Source organism: Colias croceus, chromosome 26 (assembly GCF_905220415.1).
Source record: "Colias croceus chromosome 26, ilColCroc2.1".
Lineage (NCBI taxonomy): Eukaryota > Metazoa > Arthropoda > Insecta > Lepidoptera > Pieridae > Colias > Colias croceus.
The window spans coordinates 6,510,467-6,531,243 of NC_059562.1; the positions used below are offsets into that span (position 1 = coordinate 6,510,467).

Consider the following 20,777-nt stretch of genomic DNA (forward strand, 5'->3'; position numbering starts at 1 on the left):
AAACTGTTTTGTTGGATTTAGGAACTGCGTTGTGGTTATTACTAATACAATACTGCCACCCGCTTTCGCCTGGGTTTATAATTTCTATATAATTATGTTTTACTAGCTGTGCTCCGCGGTTTTACCCGCATTGCTCCGCTCCTATTAGTCTTAGCGTGATGATATATAGCCTATAGCTTCTTCGATAAATGGGCTATCTAACACCGAAAGGATTTTCAAATCGGACTACTGGTTCCTGAGATTAGAGCGTTCAAACAAACAAACAAACTCTTCAGCTTTATAATATTAGTATAGATACACATACCTTCATGAAAACACAATTTCCCTACGCGAAAACAAAATAAACATTTATCACATAAAGACCTAACATTGAAACGTGATTTATTCATTATATTATTTACTCGACACGAGCGAGCGTGGTCAAGTTACATTCTACATGCAATTAGTCAGTCTGCGAGAGTGGTTAAATGTCTGGATAAGACGATAAACTATTTAGTATTTACTTTATAAATGAACAAGCTACTGCTTTTTTTTTCTCGTATAGGTAAGTACCTAATTTATAAATGTTTTAATAGAAGAAAACTTCATTTGATTGACAGCGCGAAAAAATTGGTTGGAATTTTTTTAAGCTATTACATAGCTTCGATCGCGGGCCTTGAGCGCGGGGACCGAATCGAGAAATTCCGTAACGAAAAAACCTCACGCTCCGCACTCCGACGGGCTCGGAGGTGTGGCTTGAAGGCTTGCTATGCAATAGCTTTACCGCGGCAGTCCCCGAGTGCCACACGTCTTTTTTATTTGTATCAAAAACTAGGTATACCTATCACCTGAAAATACACCGTTTCTCAGTTACCTATATATCTAAAAGACTATTTTTTCTTGTACTTACTAATCGATTCAATCTAGGCGAACACGGGGCGAGTGGCTAGTAAATGTACCAAAAGAACAGTTGTTGAAGAAAAGTATTTTAACTGTAGGTACCTACGTGTATGTTTATTACACGACATAAAAAATTAATGACCAATATAGTCTCTCCAAGTCTCCACTCAAATAAAGTTTCTTAACAGTTCATATTTACACTTTATTTTAAATATTTCAACACGTTATAATAAACATGAAAACAACAAATGCATTATGTATAAAAATAAATAAACTATTATTACGATCTTTATGTTACACTAGCTGTGCCCTGCAGTTTTACTCGCAGTGCTCCACTCTTGTTGGTCTTAGCGTGATGATATATATATAGCCTTACTCTATAGCCTTCCTCGATAAATGGGCTATGTAACACCGAAAGTATTTTTCAGATCGGACCAGTAGTTCCTGAGATTAGCGCGTTCAAACAAACTAACAAACTCTTCAGCTTTATAATATTAGTATAGATTTTTTAAATATCATCAATAATACTGCCTTAACAGGATTCTATAAATACCACTTATATTTTATTTTATTTCAATTACTGATGAATAAACTCAATACAAATATTACAAAGGAATACAATTTCTCCGTAGACATAATTTCTACCAAATATTTCATGCGTATTATGAAATTAGAAATACGAATGTATTATACATTAAATATTTTTATTTCTGTACCAATCATTTCTTTGCCAAAATATTTTTAGACTGACAATCACATTAAATAGGCTCTTAGAAATTGAATACTTCTTCGCTTTATTTTGAAAGAAAATAATCTGTTAGCCTGGGTGGCCACCTACGTAAATAAATTCGAAACATCGGCTTATAATATACCTATACTATCTGTGCCCGTAACTTCCAGATTTTTCCCGCGTAATCCAAATATTATAAATACGAAAGATTGTATGTTTGTTTGTTACTCCTTCACACAAAAACTGCAGTACCAATTTTCATGAAATTTACATGCATAGAGCTTAAATTGGATTAATACATACCTAGTTTTTATCCCTAAAATTCCACGTAACGGGAACTATGCGGGTTTTCCTTTGACTACGAGGGAGAAAAGATAGTTTGCAATAATATTCATTGATAATTCGTTCTTTAAGGTTTTTTATTTAAGGTTTTAATATATAAAAAACCTTAATATGTCAATGAGTTTTCAATGTTTAATACGGCTCGATACTTTTTATTTCTATTCAATATTTCCAGACTCGTTAAAACGATATTATTTTCTTTGTCTATTCATTTTTTTAAATTAATAGACAAAGAAATCTCGTTAAATCTTCCCAGAAAGTGTTCAAGTATTAATAAATAATTTTCCAAACTTTCAATGTTATTGATTGACTAGCGAAGTATGAATCACGCCAGTCTAGGCGGTAAATGTAGCATGCCAAATCTCCTAGACGTAGACTATATTGTATGTATGTATGTAGGACGGTCTGCGCCAACCCAATTTTGTTGCGCATTACTTTTATCTGATTTTAGACAAATATTTTGTAGGTTAAGGCTTGGAAGGTGATTTATAAAGTCTTTTATGTCTTTTCGCTCGCGGCTTTGCTCGCGTTTCTACAAATAACAAATTATGTACTAAAATCTTGTGCAATTGTGCATATGTAGTGATATAAGTCGCGATAGAGGTATATAAAACTATTATTACATTAAACTAAGATATAAGGACTTTAAAATACTGAGATCTAGTTTTGGGAGCTGAAAATAATCTAGACAACTACTTCCTTTTCCACATAACAAAATATCTCAACATTATAATCTTTCGCTTAAAAATACACACTCAAATCGGTTTATTTATTCTATAGCTACCATGCAACATACATAACTGCTTTGATGTCATCAAGTATTTTCATTACTATACTAGCGGTCCGCCCCGACTTCGCCCGTGGTACATGTTTACGTTTTCTCTACATAAGATCCATCCTCGTACTTCAAGAAATATAATAAAAAAAGAATTATCGAAATCGGTTCAGCCGTTCTCGAGTTATGCGCTTACCAACACATTTTGCGATTCATTTTTATATATAAGATTATGTACTGAAAAGTTCCAAGTTCGATTCCCAGTGTAGATAAATACCACTTGAATGCCTTAAAAACCGAAAAAAAAACACGTGTGGCACTCGGGGACTGCCGCTGTAGAGCTATTGCATGCTATGCCTTCAAGCCATACCGCCCGTCGGAGTGGGGAGCGTGAGGTTTTTTCGTTACGGAATTTCTCGATTCAAAGAAAGTTTAAAATATGCTGTAAGATTAACTCGTGAAATTATTATATTGTCACCGATTCTTGCTAAGTGCTTGAATTAAATCTTTTCGTTTAAAGTGGATCAAAATCGTGTCAGGAGTTGGTTACATACATACAAACAAGTGAAGCTAATAAAAGTGTGTTATAATTGTCACAGTCTTTAAGGGAAGGTTAATCTAGTACGTAAAGAAAATCGATCAGTGAAACAGATATGATCATTTGCCCCATAGGCCTAATGATCTGGGGTATGCCCCACAAGGGGACATAATATCCTATGTTTTTTTTTTGTGTGGTGTTTCTCAATGTTAGCCAGAAGGGCTTCTACATTTTAACGCGGAAAACATTTTAACGCGGACTACATTTTAACTCGGCTATCCTATGTTCTATTCATCTGTTTCTATATAAAAACGCGTTTAAAATATATGGGTTTAATTTTATTTAGAATACAACGTCGAAATTAAATTTATATCTTGTTCAAATGAATTATAGCTTCCGACGACCTTCAACTTGTTTCCTGTGTATCTAAATGAAAGAGGGAAAACATCTGCCGAGAATTATCGATGTTACACTATTTAGTGATTTTAGTGAATTATTTTTGTGTACAAACACTTATTGCGTATTTTAATGTGCTCAGTTCCTTTTATGACTTTATTATTACGAGAGTTTAATTATTTGGCACGTTTTTATGTGATGCTGCGCTTCACGGTTTCACCCGCGTGGCTCCGCTCCTGTTGGTCTTAGCGTGATGATATATATAGAGACCGATGAATAGGCTATCTAAGACAGAAAGAATTTTTAAAATCGGACCAGTAGTCCCTGAGATTAGCGCATTCAAACAAAAAAACAAACTCATCAGCTTAATAATATTATTATATACTAGCTGTGCCGCGCGGATTCATCCGCGTGGCTCCGCTAGTGTTGGTCTTAGCGTGATTCTATATAGCCTATAGTACTCGTGGATAATGTAGCTTTTGAATGGTGAAAGAATTTTTAAAATCAGTCCAGTAGTTTATGAGCCTATTCATTACAATGAAACAAACAAATAAACAAAGTTTTCCTCTTTATAATATAAGTGTAGATATTATAATAAGTATAGATTAATTAGATATTTGAAGTGCATTGATTGGATTATTTTTGTGAGAATTATTAGGCTTGTATGTTTTGATTTTTTTATTGTTATTCAGTATTCTATAAATTAATAATAATTTATACGCATTATATTATAACATGGTGTTACTTTTTGTAACTACCTACGATCACTGCTTACTTATTCATTACCTAAAGTATACATTTATTTACAGTCTACAATTAATAAAAGTGCCTAAACCTAACTTTATTTTAATTTTATTATCCAAATTATACAAACACTCTTAAAATTAATCATCGTTCTTTATCATGAATCTAAAACAAAAACACAATACAAAGTCGTTTACAAAAATTATGACTATTATAATAATAACGTACAAAAATAAGAACATTTGTACGCTCGTAATGTAGAATCACAGTTGTAAGGTCGAATTGAGTTCATGTAGATCGCGTGACGCCAGGTTGAATATACTAGTGTGATATATTGCTTTACAAACACACGTCATGTATAATATTTATTGTAAAGGTAAGCTGTTAAACTTCATAGTTTTTATAATAATTTTGTAGTGGAAATGTGTATTTAGGAATAAATGGTGACTTAATTCGTTTTGCGATATATAAATCTGTAGTAGATTAAATATGTGTTGACATTCGTTTAAAAGAAAGGAAAAGGATTGTAGATCGGCAGTTTTTGTTTTTTGCATTTCAGGTAGCTGTCCTTTATTTTGGTTACAAGTCCATAAATACAATTTATAATAATTATTATTACTAATGTAATTTAAGATACAATACCAACAACTCCTTGATGGTAAGACCAGCACCCTGTACCGCCCCTGAACGTTCGCAGTTATTTTTACAAGTTCAAAAATAAACAATATTTTCGACCTTTCGAGCCATTCGTGAAATTAAATCTATTTTCGTATTGTAATGCTAATTAAATACCTTTTTATGTAAATCGTGAAACAAATGGATAGGGTGAAACAAAGAAGTGAAAGTATTTGAATAATTTTTAGATTCTTCAAATGGAAACGCCCTTTGGCCAAACTGTAATTCAATTTTGAAATATGTTTGAAGTATGTATGCATTTTTTGTAAAAATAAATAGTTTAATATATTTACTAGCTGCGCTTTGCGGTTTCGCCCGCGTGGATCCGCTAATATATAGCCTACCTATAGCCTTCCTTGATAAATGGGCTATCTAACACCGAAAGAATTTTTCAAATCGGACCAGTAGTTGTTGAGATTAGCGCGTTCAAACAAACAAACAAACTCTTCAGCTTTAATATTACTATAGATATGTATGCTTACAAATTTAATAACATTTGATTAACGTGGTTCGTTATATTTTGTTGGTTATTAAGAATATAAACAAACTAAAACACAACAAAACCACGTGGTAACTTCGTTAGTTTCTTCTTATACATATAACGAATAATTAAATAACAAACCACAAGTATTTACGCAATTAGGCGATCTGTTACAATTTGTAAGATATTTTGATCTTGTGCCAAGTATCGAAATTTATTTCATTTTTGTCATTTTTCAATAGATATAGGTCAATGGTATGTGTATAGTACACAGCCAAGGTTTATAAATATTTATATTTTTACATGTAGATCAAAACAAGACTTGTTAGTTTGTTTTATTTAACGTCTTATTTACTTTCAAAACATGTCAACAATGTTTGTCAATTTTGTTTTAAGAAATAAAATGAGATTGAAACTGAGACCAAATAGTTTTCAGACTTGTTACGATTATAAAAACTTGAAGATTTGTACAGTTTGTACTGTAACTTGAATCTTTAAAGTTAATCCAAGCTATACATTGCATACATTAATTTCTTAATTTAGAAACACTTCGACAGCTTGAAACAATTATTGAATAACTTTTAAACTCTTCATTAATTAATATAAACTAATATTATAAAGCTGAAGAGTTTGTTTGTTTGAACGCGCTAATCTCGGGAACTACTGGTCCGATTTGAAAAATTCTTTCGATGTTTGATAGCCCATTTATCGAGGAAGGTTAAAGGCTATATATCATCACGCTACGACCAACAGGAGTGGAGCCACGGGGGTGAAACCTCGCGGAGCAGTTAGTAATTAATATAGTTAAAGGAGTCGGTTACATACACACAAACGTATAGGCAGGTGGAGTTAAAACCGTGTTAAAAGCGTTTATCAAAAATAAACTTGTATTATAACTTTACAGTAGAGCAGTGGTGGCTCAGTGGTGAGACCTTAGACTTCGAATCGATAAGTCCGTGGTTCGAGACCAGGCGAGCGCGCAGGAAATAAATTGATCTTTCAATTTATCTGCGCATGTTGTATCATCACCACTGCTCGAACGGTGAAGGAAAACATCGTGAGGAAACCGACATGTCGAAGAATTAAAAAGTTCGACGACATGTGTCATCCGCCAACACGCACTTGGCCATCGTGGTGGATTATGGCTTGTACCCTCATAGGAGGCCCGTGTCCCAGCAGTGGAAACGTATATGGGCTGATGATGATGATGATGATTATAACTTTACTATCTTACCTTTCTTTATTAATAACAAATCCAAACATAATATTATAAATGCAAAAGTAACTCTGTCTGTCTGTCTGTTACTCAATCACGCCTTAACTACTGAACCAATTTGCATGAAATTTGGTATAGAGATATTTTGATACCCGAGAAAGGACATAGGCTACTTTTTACCACGGGACATAGGATAGGTTTTATCCGGAAATCCCACGGGGACGGGAACTATGCGGGTTTTTCTTTGACTGCGCGGGCGATGCCGCGGTTGGAAAGCTAGTAGGTATATATAAGGTAACTAAAGTCTTCTATTTTAGCAACAAAATTTCATTTCCTCTCAAACACTTTGCCCGAAAGCAGTTAACCCGTTACCATCAAAATGATATCCCAGGATCCACGTAAAGGTTAAAGAGCAAATTTTAGCCAGCTCATAACTTAGTTAAGCTAACGTAGCCCCAAGTCTATGCTAAGTTGCTTCAAGTTAATTGTTTAACTTCTCGCTTCGCTTATGTCATGAATAACTTATACTTGAGGGGCTATGCGCTATATCACTTATTGTTTACTAGCTGGTTGATCTGGCTTTGCCTGCGTAGTGCGTACAGATAAGAGTATGCCCATTTTACGTTGTTCGTGTTGATATTCATGCTTTAATATATGTTTGTATTAAACGTATGATAAGATTCATATTTCAATCTTTGCTATTGTAACTTAAGTATTTTGTGTAAATTTGTGTGTATGATATATTTTATTTGTAATTTAATCGTTAAATAATATTTGTTTCATCGATAGAAAACTTAATTATTATTCCGGAGTGACAAAATGTAGTGTATTTTTATTTGTGATCAGACAATAATTTATTTATTTATTAAGATATTATAATAATATTATGATGTAACTTGTAAGTATAAGTTTGATTCCAAATAGTTTAATTTATATATAAATTTTCCAAAATGTGAAAATTGCTGAAAAAAGTATCGATATCGACATCGATAAGTTACTTTTAAGTATTTGCAAGCCGTTTATCTCAAACCTCAAACAATAATAAACAAATTCATTTATTACCAGTCTAATAACATGTATACCAATCAACCATAATATTTCAGCGAAGAAAATTGCTTAGCCGTTGAGAAAATCGATTAGTGAAAGCTGTTCACATTCATCCATATACCCACGTAATAATATTATAACCCTTGAGGGAAGAACCGTAATATATTGAACTAGCTTCCGCCCACGACTTTGTACGTACATAACAATTTCTCCGTTCCTATTAGAATTTCGGGAAATCCTTTCTTAGCGGATGCCTACGTCCTAACATCTACCTGCATGCCAAATTTTAGCCCGATCGGACTAGTGGTTTGGGCTGTGTGTTGATAGATCATTATTTCAGTTAGTCACCTTTGAGTTTTTTATTTAGATATTGTATGTATTTACTATTTATAGACATACAGATGGATGTCATTCTGTACCGATTTTCACGGTTTTAAAGTTTCTTCACATAGTCTCGTGAGTCAAAAAAGGCAAATCAATATTGTGAAGAAATAAATCTTGCAGAATCAAAAATTTCGGTAATTTAATTAAATTTTAAAAACTTCCTTTTGAAGATATTCAAATTGTAATGATGTACCAGGTTTGTTATTTGAGAAATTAGAATGTTTCACTGTTCACATGAGATCAAACGTGTAGGTTCTTACGGTGGTTTTACATGCAACGAGCGAAAGCTCATTCTAACCCCACTATGTCAAATTCTTTTAGTGTAAAAAGACGTAGAGCATTCTTTGGTTGTTCTTAGTGCGTTCGAAAAGATTCTATACAATGTTCTTATACTGAACAACTCTGAATACGAGTTCGTTTATTAAAAGATCACGAAAGAATGCTCTTGCTCTAACTCTAGCTCTATGTTCGTTTTGATGTAAATGCACCGTATGAAAAACGAATACTACAAAATTATATATTTGTATATAATACTATATTAATTAAAATGCCATCTTTCGTCTCTCCGAGCATACATTATCAAGTCCACTTTTAAACACTCACAAATCAAAAGACAACTTAAAAACGCATTAAAATAAAACACATTTAATTGGACTCATTCATCACTTCTAACGATTTTACAAAACAAAGCAATAATCTTAAAAATGTATATATATATATATAACCGCAGTTACGAAACTGTCAGTCTGTCTGTCACAAACTTGACCCACTTATATTACTAAAATATTACAATTTGTAAAAACTCATAAATATGATTTTTTATGGCGTAGTAAATGCGAGAATAAGTAAATTCATTAATATTTCGTAATTATTTCTAAGCACGTAAATAAAATTATTTCTGTCTTGTGAATAAAAAGCCAAATTGATACGTAAAATAGTTTATTTGTAAATTCTACATATACATCTAGGATTAACTAAACGGATTGTCTAAATTAAAACTTCGCCAATACTGAATGTTAAAGGTTAATCTTTGTATATAATGGAGTATTCATACTAGCTGCGCTTCGCTGTTTCACCCGCGTGGCTCCGCTCCTGCCCCCCTAGCCAAGTGGCTTTCTGTTAGTGCTGATTTACACAGGGTCAGTAACTGACTACAAATTCGACGCAAATCTGTGCTGACCCGAAAAAAACCCCTGTGTAAACAGATTTGAAGTCAGTACAGAGGCTTGAAGTCTATGTAAACAGTTAAAGTCAGTCGTGGCGCCGAAATTCGGCGCCGCGAATGACTTGTCTACTGACCCTGTGTAAATCAGCACTTAGCGTAGCGTTCAATAGAATAGACTACGAATGTATGAGATTGACGTAAGCTGTAGATAAACGTATCTGCAGCTTACGTCAATCTCATACATTCGTAGTCTATTCTATTGAATGCTACGCTAACAGAAAGCCACTCGGCTAGGGGGGCTGTTGGTCTTAGCGTAAATGATAATATATAGCCTATATAGCCTTCCTCGATAAACGGGCTATCTAACACTGAAAGAATTTTTCAAATCGGACCAGTAGTTCCTGAGATTCGCGCGTTCAAACAAACAAACAAACAAACTCTTCAGATTTCTAATATTAGTATAGATAAATATATACTCATTATAACATCAGATTTAAGCACAAATTGTTGGAATAATAAAACTCTACAAAAATTAATAGGTTATAATTGTAGATGTTCATTAATATTTTGTATAGAAAACTGCAAAACAAAATCATATTATTACAACGTATAAAACTGCTCTATCTTTTTACGTAGATACCTATTTAGTAATAAAAGATATTAAAAGCTTTCCGATAAAGAATTTTTAATTTCATCCAGTAAAATGTATGAAATATTTTCATTGTTCAAAGTAAATTAATATTGAACAGCATAAAAGATTTTAATTTTACATACAATGAGTGCATTAAGTTCTGAAATATTTTAATTAAAGTATCAAATTTTAAATTTTATTGATACTTTTTTATAAGAATAATTAATTGGCTTAAATATAAATCTATAGATACGTATATATAATTTAATGTTTGTCTATAATATGTCCTCTATACAGGGTGTCCCACTATCGGTATACTAAGCGCGAAGGAACTAGTAGACTTGCATACACTGATCACGTAAAAAATACGTGATCAGTGTATGCAAATATATAACAAAAATACGCCAAAAATTGTTTGCTAAATTTTTCCTTTAAATTCATGTTTTCTTCTCTAGCTTCGCGCAGCCGGCATATAACGCTTCGATAATGTGAGCATTTTGTCTATGAAAACATAATCTCACGTGCGGGTGGCAAAATTGGGCGGGATGCTTGTTAGGGCTGTTCGCAAAGAGTTTTAAGAATAATTCAGCATTTGATCCTGTGATGATTTTCAGCAAAATGTTGTGTTTATGCTCATGAAGGTTTCTGAGTGGTTACGACCAATCTTCGAAAGTACCATATGCGAAACCGGGGTGTACAGCTAGTCAACAATAAATACATACAGAAGAATAAACAACCTCCTCCTTTTTTGTGGTTGGTTAAAAACTTTTGTAAGCTGATTTCGACCACACTGCAGATATAATATAGTGGAAAAGCACACAAAAACAAATATGTTTACTTCTCCATCGCTCTTAAAATAGTTATTATTAATTAGTTAGTGAAAACAGTAATTAGTATCACTGGAGATCCTGGCACTAATTCCAATAACAGATGAATATCGTTAACATGCTTCTATTTCAAAAGCTCTAAGAATAATTTCGACAAATATGATATACAATACTACTACATCTATCTATCTCTATTTTATTATATTTTTTATGGATTCTTCTCAGTATGAAAAGAATATGTCATAGAAAAATAAACTCAAAAAGAGTTTTTCAATCAACATACTGATACCTATATCTATTCTAGTTTAAAAAAAATTGGGGATATGTTTAATTTCGTATTGATTTTTAAATCGCAGAATCAAGGGACTTGCAGATAGAGTTACTGATAGCTTATTTGCAACTTGTTAACATAATATTATACTAGTTGTGCCCTGCGGTTTTACCCACATTGCTCCACTCCTGTTTGTCTTATCTTCATGGTATATAGCCTATAGCCTTCCTCGACAAATGGGCTATCTAACACCGAAAGAATTTTTCAAATCGGACGGAGTAGTTCCCGCGTTTAGCTCGTTCAAATAAACAAATAAACTCTTCAGCTTTATAATATAAGTATAGATTAACATACTAACAGATAAACTAATTAACACATATCTAGAAGTTATGGAACTGGTTCTATGACTTTTCTCTATCGGGAATCGAACCGAATACAACAGACAAAGGCAAATAAAACGTTATTACTTATGTAACAAAAAAGTTTCTCTATTTATCTTTGGAAGCTTCGGGGAAATGAATTTATTATTATCTTCATACTAACAACATCTAAGAGAATAGTGGTTTACGTAAAACAAAAGGCTTAACTTGGAAAGTGCCTTTTTGCAAAAAAAAATATGATATATTTCTGCAAAAAAAAATCATCTAGATCAATTCACCTATGGCGTGAAACAGTAGGAAACAACTATGAAAACATAATCTAATATTTTCATTGTATTTTTTTATAATATTATAAAGAACGAAAACGCAAAAAAATATGTGTATCGTCCTTTTTGTTATTTACGGTTTCAGAGCTTCAAGCTACATTCGATTCAGCTTATCTATTAGCTAAATAGACTAGGGTAAACGCAGCTATCAACGACCCATCGAAAATCTGAAGGTATTACCGACCTATAAAAGTAATTCGAAATTTAAACGTTTCCAGAACTATTCTAGCTATAGGTAGGCAAAGTTATACACGAATGTATTACTTGAGCATCGTATACTTTTACGTTAGTGTGAGTAACTGTGCAAAAAAGAGTTAAAATACGTAAGTTACTGCGGGGTAGCGTGGACGCAGGACGTTTCGTACTGTTCCGTTGTTCCTTCGGGTAAGTACTGTGATTTATCTTTTTAAGACATTTACAAACAAATGACATCTATACTTTATTTTATATTACTAAATGTCAATGCATTTAAGTGTCAACTTTTCATTTCTCACAACATTTTATTAATAGAAAGTAATTTGAAACGATAAAACTTTAAATTAAAATGGGACGGTGTTAGCTTCACCAGTTTAAGTCGTGGCAGGTATCAACGACCCATAAGTCGGCAATGGCAGCAACGTAACTTTTTGTTTTAATTTTCTTTTATGTTATTGTATCACACTAACACAAGTGGTTTTATAGACCAGTTTAAATCTAAGCTATGAGTCTTCATAAAAATCTATTAGCGACCTAAACTTTTTTGTCTAGTTTTTACCTTTTAGCGTTGTCAATTTATACAAAGTTATGATATTTTTCGAGGATCGATATCGAATAGTTACAGTAGTAAATCATTGTGTTTTTGTTCAAACAATATGCATTTGTTCATATTTTGTGTGACATTAATCAATTATAATCTATTTTATAGTCTGATGGTCAAATGAATTAAAATAACCATTTTTTTTATGGGTCGGTAATACAATTTAGGTTTATACTTACATACTTTATTACCGACCCATGTGGGTCGGCAATAGCAACTATAGAAAGCTATTACCGATCGAATATAGATTGTTTAGTTTCTCATCTACAAATTCAAATTCAAATTGCTTTATTTGCAGAATGTAGAATAAAGATGTTTGTAGATACAGATAATATTGATCCTTAAACATTCTGCTCGTAGTTGAGCGTGCTAATATATTTTTATTACTTTTATGAAATAATAGGTGCCTATTAAAAATTATATTTTTTTAGGTTAAATTAACATAAAACATATAATTATATTTTTTCCAGAAATATGGAGCCACGAAAGCGGCGAAAAGTATACAGTAAAACACAACTCGCTGAAGCAATCAATCAAATAGCATAAGGAAATATCCTAGAGTTTGAAATCCTTAATTTAATATATGTACACTAGCGGTTCGCCCCGGCTTCGCCCGTGGTACCTACATGTTTACGTTTTTTTTTCATAAAAACTATCCTATCTCTCAAGTTGGATCGAATTGTACATGGTGTGCGAATTTTATTATGATCGGTTAACTGGTTTAGGAGTCCATTGAGGACAAACATTGTGACACGAGATTTATATATATTAAGAGACTAGCTGTGCCCGCGACTTCGTCCGCGTGGAAAAGCGACTGCATAGTAGTTACTACTTTACATACAATTATTTAGTAAACACGTACTACCATAAAAAATTCATAGAATTGTTAATAGAATTTATTACTAATCTAAGCTAAAAAACTTACGTATTTTCCGGAAATCCGGGGCATTTTCCGGGGATATCCGGAAAATGCCTGTAAAATATCTGGAAAATCCCCCGGAAAATGTGTGAAAATGTCCGGGAAATACCCGGAAAATATCCGGAAAATGCGTGAAAATGTTCGGGAAAAGCGTGGAAAATGCCTGAAAAATCTCCGGAAAATGCCAGGGAAATGTCAGGAAAATGCCTGGGAAATGCCTGGAAAATATCTCGAAAATATCCGGAAAATGCGTGAAATGGTCCGGAAAAGGCGTGGAAAATGTCTGGAAAATCCCCGGAAAATGCGTGAGGAATTGCCCGGAAAATGCCCGGAAAATATCCGGAAAATGTCCGGGAAAAGCGTGGAAAATGCCACTTCAAATTTGCGAAGTAATTAAAGCAGACAACCAAAAAAAGAAAAAGAAAGCTAAAATCTTTCATATTAAATGTATATGGGATATTCATATTTCATATTATGTACTTAATGTATGGGAGGGTTTAAAGATATTTTTTTTTATATTTCTCGATTTATTTAAAAAAAAATGATTACGGCCATTATTAGGTTAAGTACTTTCGATATCAGTTTAAAGTTTTTTGTTATCTGTAATACTTACAAAAAATAAAAACCGGCCAAGTGCGAGTCGGGCTCGCGCACAAAGGGTTCCGTAGCAGCAAATATAATAAACTTATTATGTCAATTTATACACCTTTTCAGTGTAAGCACAATAACTTAACCAAAATTACAGTTAAATCAACCTATCTCAAAAACTATAAGAGATACTTTGATCAAACCAAAAATCGTTGAAAGAGTTAATTAGCATGCATCACCTCTATTTTTTTTAGAATTTTATACCCCGTAGTTATAAAAATAGAGGGGGGGGGACATACTTTTTACGACTTTGAGAGCTGATATCTCAAAAACCGTTCACTTTAAGAAAAATGTTTTTTAGAAAACTTTATATCATTTTAAAAGACCTTTCCATTGATACCCCACACGGGTATGTACATCGAAAAAAAAAATTTCATCCCTCAGTTACATGTATGGGGGGCCCCACCCCCAATTCTTTTTTTTACTATTTAGTGTCATATTTTTGTAGCGGTTCATACAACACATATTCCCATCAAATTTCATCACTGTAGTACTTATAGTTTCCGAGTAAATCGGCTGTGACAGACGGACAGACGGACAGACGGACATGACGAAACTATAAGGGTTCCGTTTTTGCCATTTTGGCTACGGAACCCTAAAAATCGCCTGTGCACACTGAACGATTACACCTTGTACATGAATGCCTTAGCAAATGTTCGCCGTGATTATTTAAATGATCATAATTTTTTTTATTAATGAACCAATTGACATGAATTAAACACTAAATGACAAAAAAAAATTAACTACAGTTTTGGGTTCGGGATCAATTTAATAATTACACCTGCTAATATTTTTTTACATATTTTCATTGTATAAAATCGTAACATAATTTCCTTTATGTGTTCTATTAACACATAGATAATATCTTCCCAAGGTACAAAATTTTAATAAAAAAGTTGTTTTTGTTATTTATATCTAAAAAAGAGTATTTATATTAGACAGAAATAAACATAAAATTTTTATAAGTTTTATGGAAGCTGAATGTAATGCAAATGGGCAAATATAAAAGTAAAATTAGGTATTTAAAATAAATAAATGAAACAACTACCAATTACAGAAAAACTTCTTTTTCGGTTGAAAATTGCTGGATCATGAGTATAATTCTTTATCTCTTACCTTGGGCAGTCTGGAAGAGATCGCTAGTAAGCAATAAGACCGCCTTATGTACATACCGTGTTAATCCATTTGGTATGATTGTAAATATTTTACTTGGTGTGGTACGTATATTACCACACCAATTGATAAATAATAATATGTACTCTGATCCCAGTACGATCTGTACCGCGATAGCCATAACGATAATAAAACAATCAGATGACAGTAAAGCACGATTAAAAATCATACTTGTACAGTAGTTGTGAGTGCAATATTTACGTTTAAAAATAACATTTTTTTGGTACTAAAACGTAGGTAGATTCTCACGCACGCACGCTGATACGTGGTTGGCTGCCCCTTTTCTCATTCCCGAAAAATATCCTCTAAAATTACCCAAGATTCTTCCAATGATTGTACCATACGTTGGAAATTAACTTAAGTCAACAATTGACCACGCGCCAGGATACTTATTTCTACTACATCCTCATGCAAATCGTTAATTTTTATGAACATTGAATCTGTAAATAAAAAAAATGAAAAAATTACTTTACCTAATTTTAATAAATAAAATTGTATCAAGAACTAAAGTGACCTTCTTTGGGCGTTTAATATCGTCTTGTAAAAGTTATACATAAAAATAAAATTTCATCATTTTCTTATTTTGTCGTAACTTCAATTCTAATTAAAAACATGAGTCTAACTATATAATTAATTAATAAAGAAATAATTAATTATAAAAGCTACAACTTACCTTTTGTGGGAACGCAAGAAGGATTTTTTTTAAATGTCACAATTAACTGTTAATAGTGTCTTGTTTGACATCAAATAATAAACATCTACCCTCACTTGTAAAATTTTATTTAGTATATTCACATAAAATATAAGCACCCGAAGTGGACTCTGGGAAGACATGGGTTAAAAAGTTAAATAAATAAGTACAATTAAAAACCCCACCAACATCATATTATTTAATTTTTAATTATAAATTTGCAAGAAGCGTTAAACATGTAAATTGATTTGATTTTAATGAAGTCTCATAGATGGCGCTGTTTCAAATTTGTCTTTATACTACTAAGATTCATTAAACTGTTTCTCTGCCAAAATTACGTAAATGACGTAGTTTTTATAGTGTAAAGCTAGATAATAGCGTGGCTTACCCAAAAATAACATTGAAACATGAGTCTTTAGATTGTACGCTGTGTCACGGAATACGTTAGAAAAATAAAGGTTCACAGCTCCTCCCCCGGAGGTGATAGCATGATAATGTGTATATAAAAGCCTCACCCGACCTGTTAGTAATATTCATGCAAAATTTGAAGTCAATCTATGCGGTACTTTTCGAGATTAGCTCGGACAAATATACAGACAAACAGACAAACAGACAAACCGACAAACAGACAAACAGACAAAAATTCTAAAAACTATGTTTTTGGCTTCTATATCGATTATAGATCATGGATTATGTATTCTTTTAAAAAAATATTCAATGTACAGTTTTGACTTTCCTACGATTTTATTATATTATTATTATATTTTGACTTTCCTACGATTTTATTATATGTATAGATATATTATATTAATAGTATTATGTTGATTAATTTAAAAGTTTATAATTATTTTAGTTCATTACTAAGAAGTACTCATTTGTTTTATTAAAAATAACTATACTAAAAAAAATACGAATATATTTGCATTTTTATTTCATTTTATTAAGATCGGTAATCATCATCATCACTAGCTTCTATACATTCCATTGCTGGAAAAGGCCTCCTCTCACATACGATCGGGAATAGCTGCATAAAAATCGTTAATAGCTTCACAGCCGTTTTTATGGGTCGGTAATAGCAACAATCGACTAAGTCACATTGTAAATTATTTTTTACAAGATAATCCTTTATTAGAATGTATTTTCTTCAATAAAAACATTTTTTAGACATAGCACTAGCATATAAAATGAAACTATAAATCTTTAGAAGAACCAGTATACTTAAAAAATATGGTTGATTTTGAAATTGCCTTAGAGGGGTCGTTAATACCTGCGTTTACCTTAATTGTTATCTATTAAAATATACCTCAAATAGTGTAAAATGTTGTGAAATAAACCTATAATATAGTATTTGTTTCATTAGAATATAACAAAGAATCTGATGATACCAAATCCGCTCTATAAACAATTTAAATCGAACGTTGAATGCTCCCTTATCATTAACCACAAAGGCACATCATTTTATTTATCTTAAACAGAATCTCAGCAAAGATTTAAGACCTCACTCGCTTCTGAGACGTGACCCAAAAACGAAGATATTAATTCTAAACGGAGAAACCTCTTTTGAAAGAATAACGATTTGAGGTACGTTAAATTGTTATTTGGGAATCGTTTTATTTTTAGACAGGGATTTGGAAAGGCTTTTATCGAAATATACAAGTTTTTCCGTTTCCAGAATATTATAAATATAAATTTTACGCTTGAGTAAATAAATAATCCAACTATTTTAAATCCTGTCCAAAATTCATTGTCCTTTTCATTTTTAGTTTACTATACATTATAATTCTATAATTCATAAATTAAATAATAATCTTACAAAAGAATTGCAATATATTTAGAAATAAAAAATTAGTTTGTGTCTACTTACCTCTTAAAATGATTTATACTTAATTTCATGTTGAATAACTTATTTCCTTCGTATGTATAAAGATTTTTTGACTCATAAGATATCCGTGAAATAGGTTAATTCATGAAAAATATGAAATACCTACAGAAGCATCTTTTTTATTTAATTTTTTCAAGCAATTAATGATGATAGACGCTCATAAGTATCCATAAAACTATCCATCCATATCATTGCTCGTTTATTTGCATTTTGGCATAGTTACAACGATATTTCAAATTAACTTTATCTAGATTTCCTGAAAAAACACGTTTTCACCGATACGCTCTATAAAAACAAGTCTATAAAAGAAGAAACTTCTTTTCTCGGGATTCGTCCTTTATATTTGATTCCATTTAAGTATATGGGTTTGATTTCCGGTTGAACAACCATAAAATGCTTGTAATAGCATTGAAAAAGTATGTATATTTCAGAGGTCTTTCAGATAAAACAGTCCTGATGGTCCCAGAGAGACGTTTTATCATTTTCGACCCCTAATTACTTATCCAAGAAGGTCCATTGAAGATTCCGGGTTGGAAATATATTGAAAAGGTTCACATGAATATGTAATACAATATAAATAATGACTTAGCGACTTTAAACGTATATTTCGTATGTGGACATGTTTGGTAAAATATTTTAGTCAGTTTTGATCTTTTATTACTATTTTTATGATAATAAGTTGTCAATAGTAAGATAAAAAGACTGATATAATATTTGTGTGTGTATAAATATGTATTAGGTATATTTAGCATATTAATTTGTGTTCCAAACCAACGTGTTACGTAGATACGCATTTTTATTTAGAAGATCTTGAAAATTTCCATTGCATATTAAAAAATCAAACTGAAAAAAACATTATTTATGTGCTCTTATTTATCTGGTAAAAATAAGTTTACGCGCACGCAAATACGCGATTGCTAACAGATTCACATACAAACTATATCATAATGACAGTCGCAATGACATTATCCATACTAATATTATAAATGCGAAAGTAACTCTGTCTGTCTGTCTGTCTGTTACTCAATCACGCCTAAACTACTGAACCAATTTGCATGAAATTTGGTATGGAGATATTTTAATACCCGAGAAAGGACATAGGCTACCTTTTATTGCGAAATATGTACCACGGGCGGAGCCGGGGCGGACCACTAGTTATAATATAAAAGGCAAATCCAAATAACATGGCGCATTGAAACGCAACCAAACGCAACCAATCTGCACGCCATTAATTTTTCAGCTGAATCAATTTATGGAGGGAAATCCTTCAGCCATGACAGCTGTTAATATTTAATGGAGGCGACAGGTGGCACTGCATTTACATTTTTCTCAGAACATTTACCAGCTTGGGATTGTTAGAAGAATAAGGTCAGGGCTGCCATTGGATCGACTTCCGTTATTTTTAATCACACGCACGTAAAAAACCTTTTGTGTCAAAATTGAGGTGTTACATATGCCAGACATCAATCAAAACTTTTATTTTATGTGATCTTATTATATTTTTCCGGGTACTTAGCTAGAACTTACCCCAGGGTGGTCATTGTCACAATGGTGTACCAGAAGGCAGCTGGAATGGATGTGAAATTTGTGTCCTGTTCGTTCTTCTCAGCGTAGAACATTACAGTTGCGAATATGATGATAGCCATCGCCAGGGAGAACACAAGGAAGCCGAGTTCACTGGCGCACGACTTCAGCGTGTAGCCCAGGATCCGCAGTCCCTGGGAGTGCCGGGAAAACTTGAAGATTCGGAACACTCGAAACACCCGCAGGGTCACGAACGCCCCGGAGACGTCATCATTGTCAGTTATTCCCAGCCCTATGTAGTAAGGCAGGATAGCCACCACGTCAATAATGGACATGACGGATCGAACGAACTTGCAACGATCCGGCGCAGCGAACAGTCGCAGTAAGTATTCAGCTGTGAAAATCATCACACAAGCTGTGTCTAAGCAGAAAAATACTATTTTATATCTCTCCCCGCAGGGCAGGGTCCCCGCGCGGCCAGGTCTGTGCCCGCAGGGTACCGTCTCTACGACGTTCGCCATCACAGAGACGGCAATGAAAAATCCGGTAACATAGTAAAATACTAGAGCCGCAGTCGACGTGTGCGGGTTCTCGAACGCCCGCCACATCTTCTGCCGCAGATCTGTAAGCTGGGGCAGACTCTGGTCGCCAGCTTCACTGAGCTTGTCGTCCATGAGACGTTCGGCATTCTCCCGCTTTCTGTCCCTGTAGTCTTCATAGCAACAATCACCTATAACGTCCGGGAGGATGCCGAAGAAAGCTAATTCCTCATCGTAACCAGTTAAGCACTCGTGTTTTGGGTAATGCAGTTTACCCGTCCTATAATAATTGAGTATATGCCTGAATATATCGGGGTCTCTATCGAAGAAGTACTCCCGGCTGTCTTCATCATAGAAGAATTCGCGTTCAGAGGAACCTAGGAGGGAGTCGGGATATTTCTCGAGGGTGTTCCGCCAGGTTTCGAACCGTCTCCCGGAGACGTTGATGAGGAGCTTCTCATCCTCAGCTCGGCGTCGATCCTTGGGGACGGGGGGCGGGGGCAGGGGGTGTGTGGCAATGGGGACCCAGCCGATGGCCGCGGCGCGCGCGAACGGCAGCCATGCGGCGACGGACGCCATCGCGTGCTGTCGGCGCCACCGTCGCCGCTCTACTGAGCCGCACCCCCCGCGTGGCGCTATTTCGGGCCGCCCGCCCAGATGCAAGCGGTGTTGCCAGTGAATTATTAAAAATAAGCAAACATGTGGTTTACTGTGTATTGACCCTCAACCGAGCTTGATGATCATTAAAAGGTGGATCGATATTTATAAAAGTACGGCAGTGGTTATTTCCATCGTATA

General features: G+C 33.5%; 1 protein-coding gene across 8 annotated transcripts in view; it reads right to left on the bottom strand.

Annotated features, from left to right (window-relative positions):
- The window catches only part of LOC123703524 (potassium voltage-gated channel protein Shal), a 62,543-nt gene extending 41,974 nt beyond the window's left edge, over nucleotides 1-20,569 (bottom strand). For all 8 annotated transcript variants that reach the window (XM_045651568.1, XM_045651565.1, XM_045651564.1 and 5 more), the window contains exon 1: nucleotides 19,444-20,569. In XM_045651568.1, the coding sequence (XP_045507524.1) occupies nucleotides 19,444-20,558 (1,115 nt within the window). In that variant the 5' untranslated portion in view covers nucleotides 20,559-20,569. The remainder of the gene's footprint in view (nucleotides 1-19,443) is intronic.
- Nucleotides 20,570-20,777: the final 208 nt, after the last annotated feature.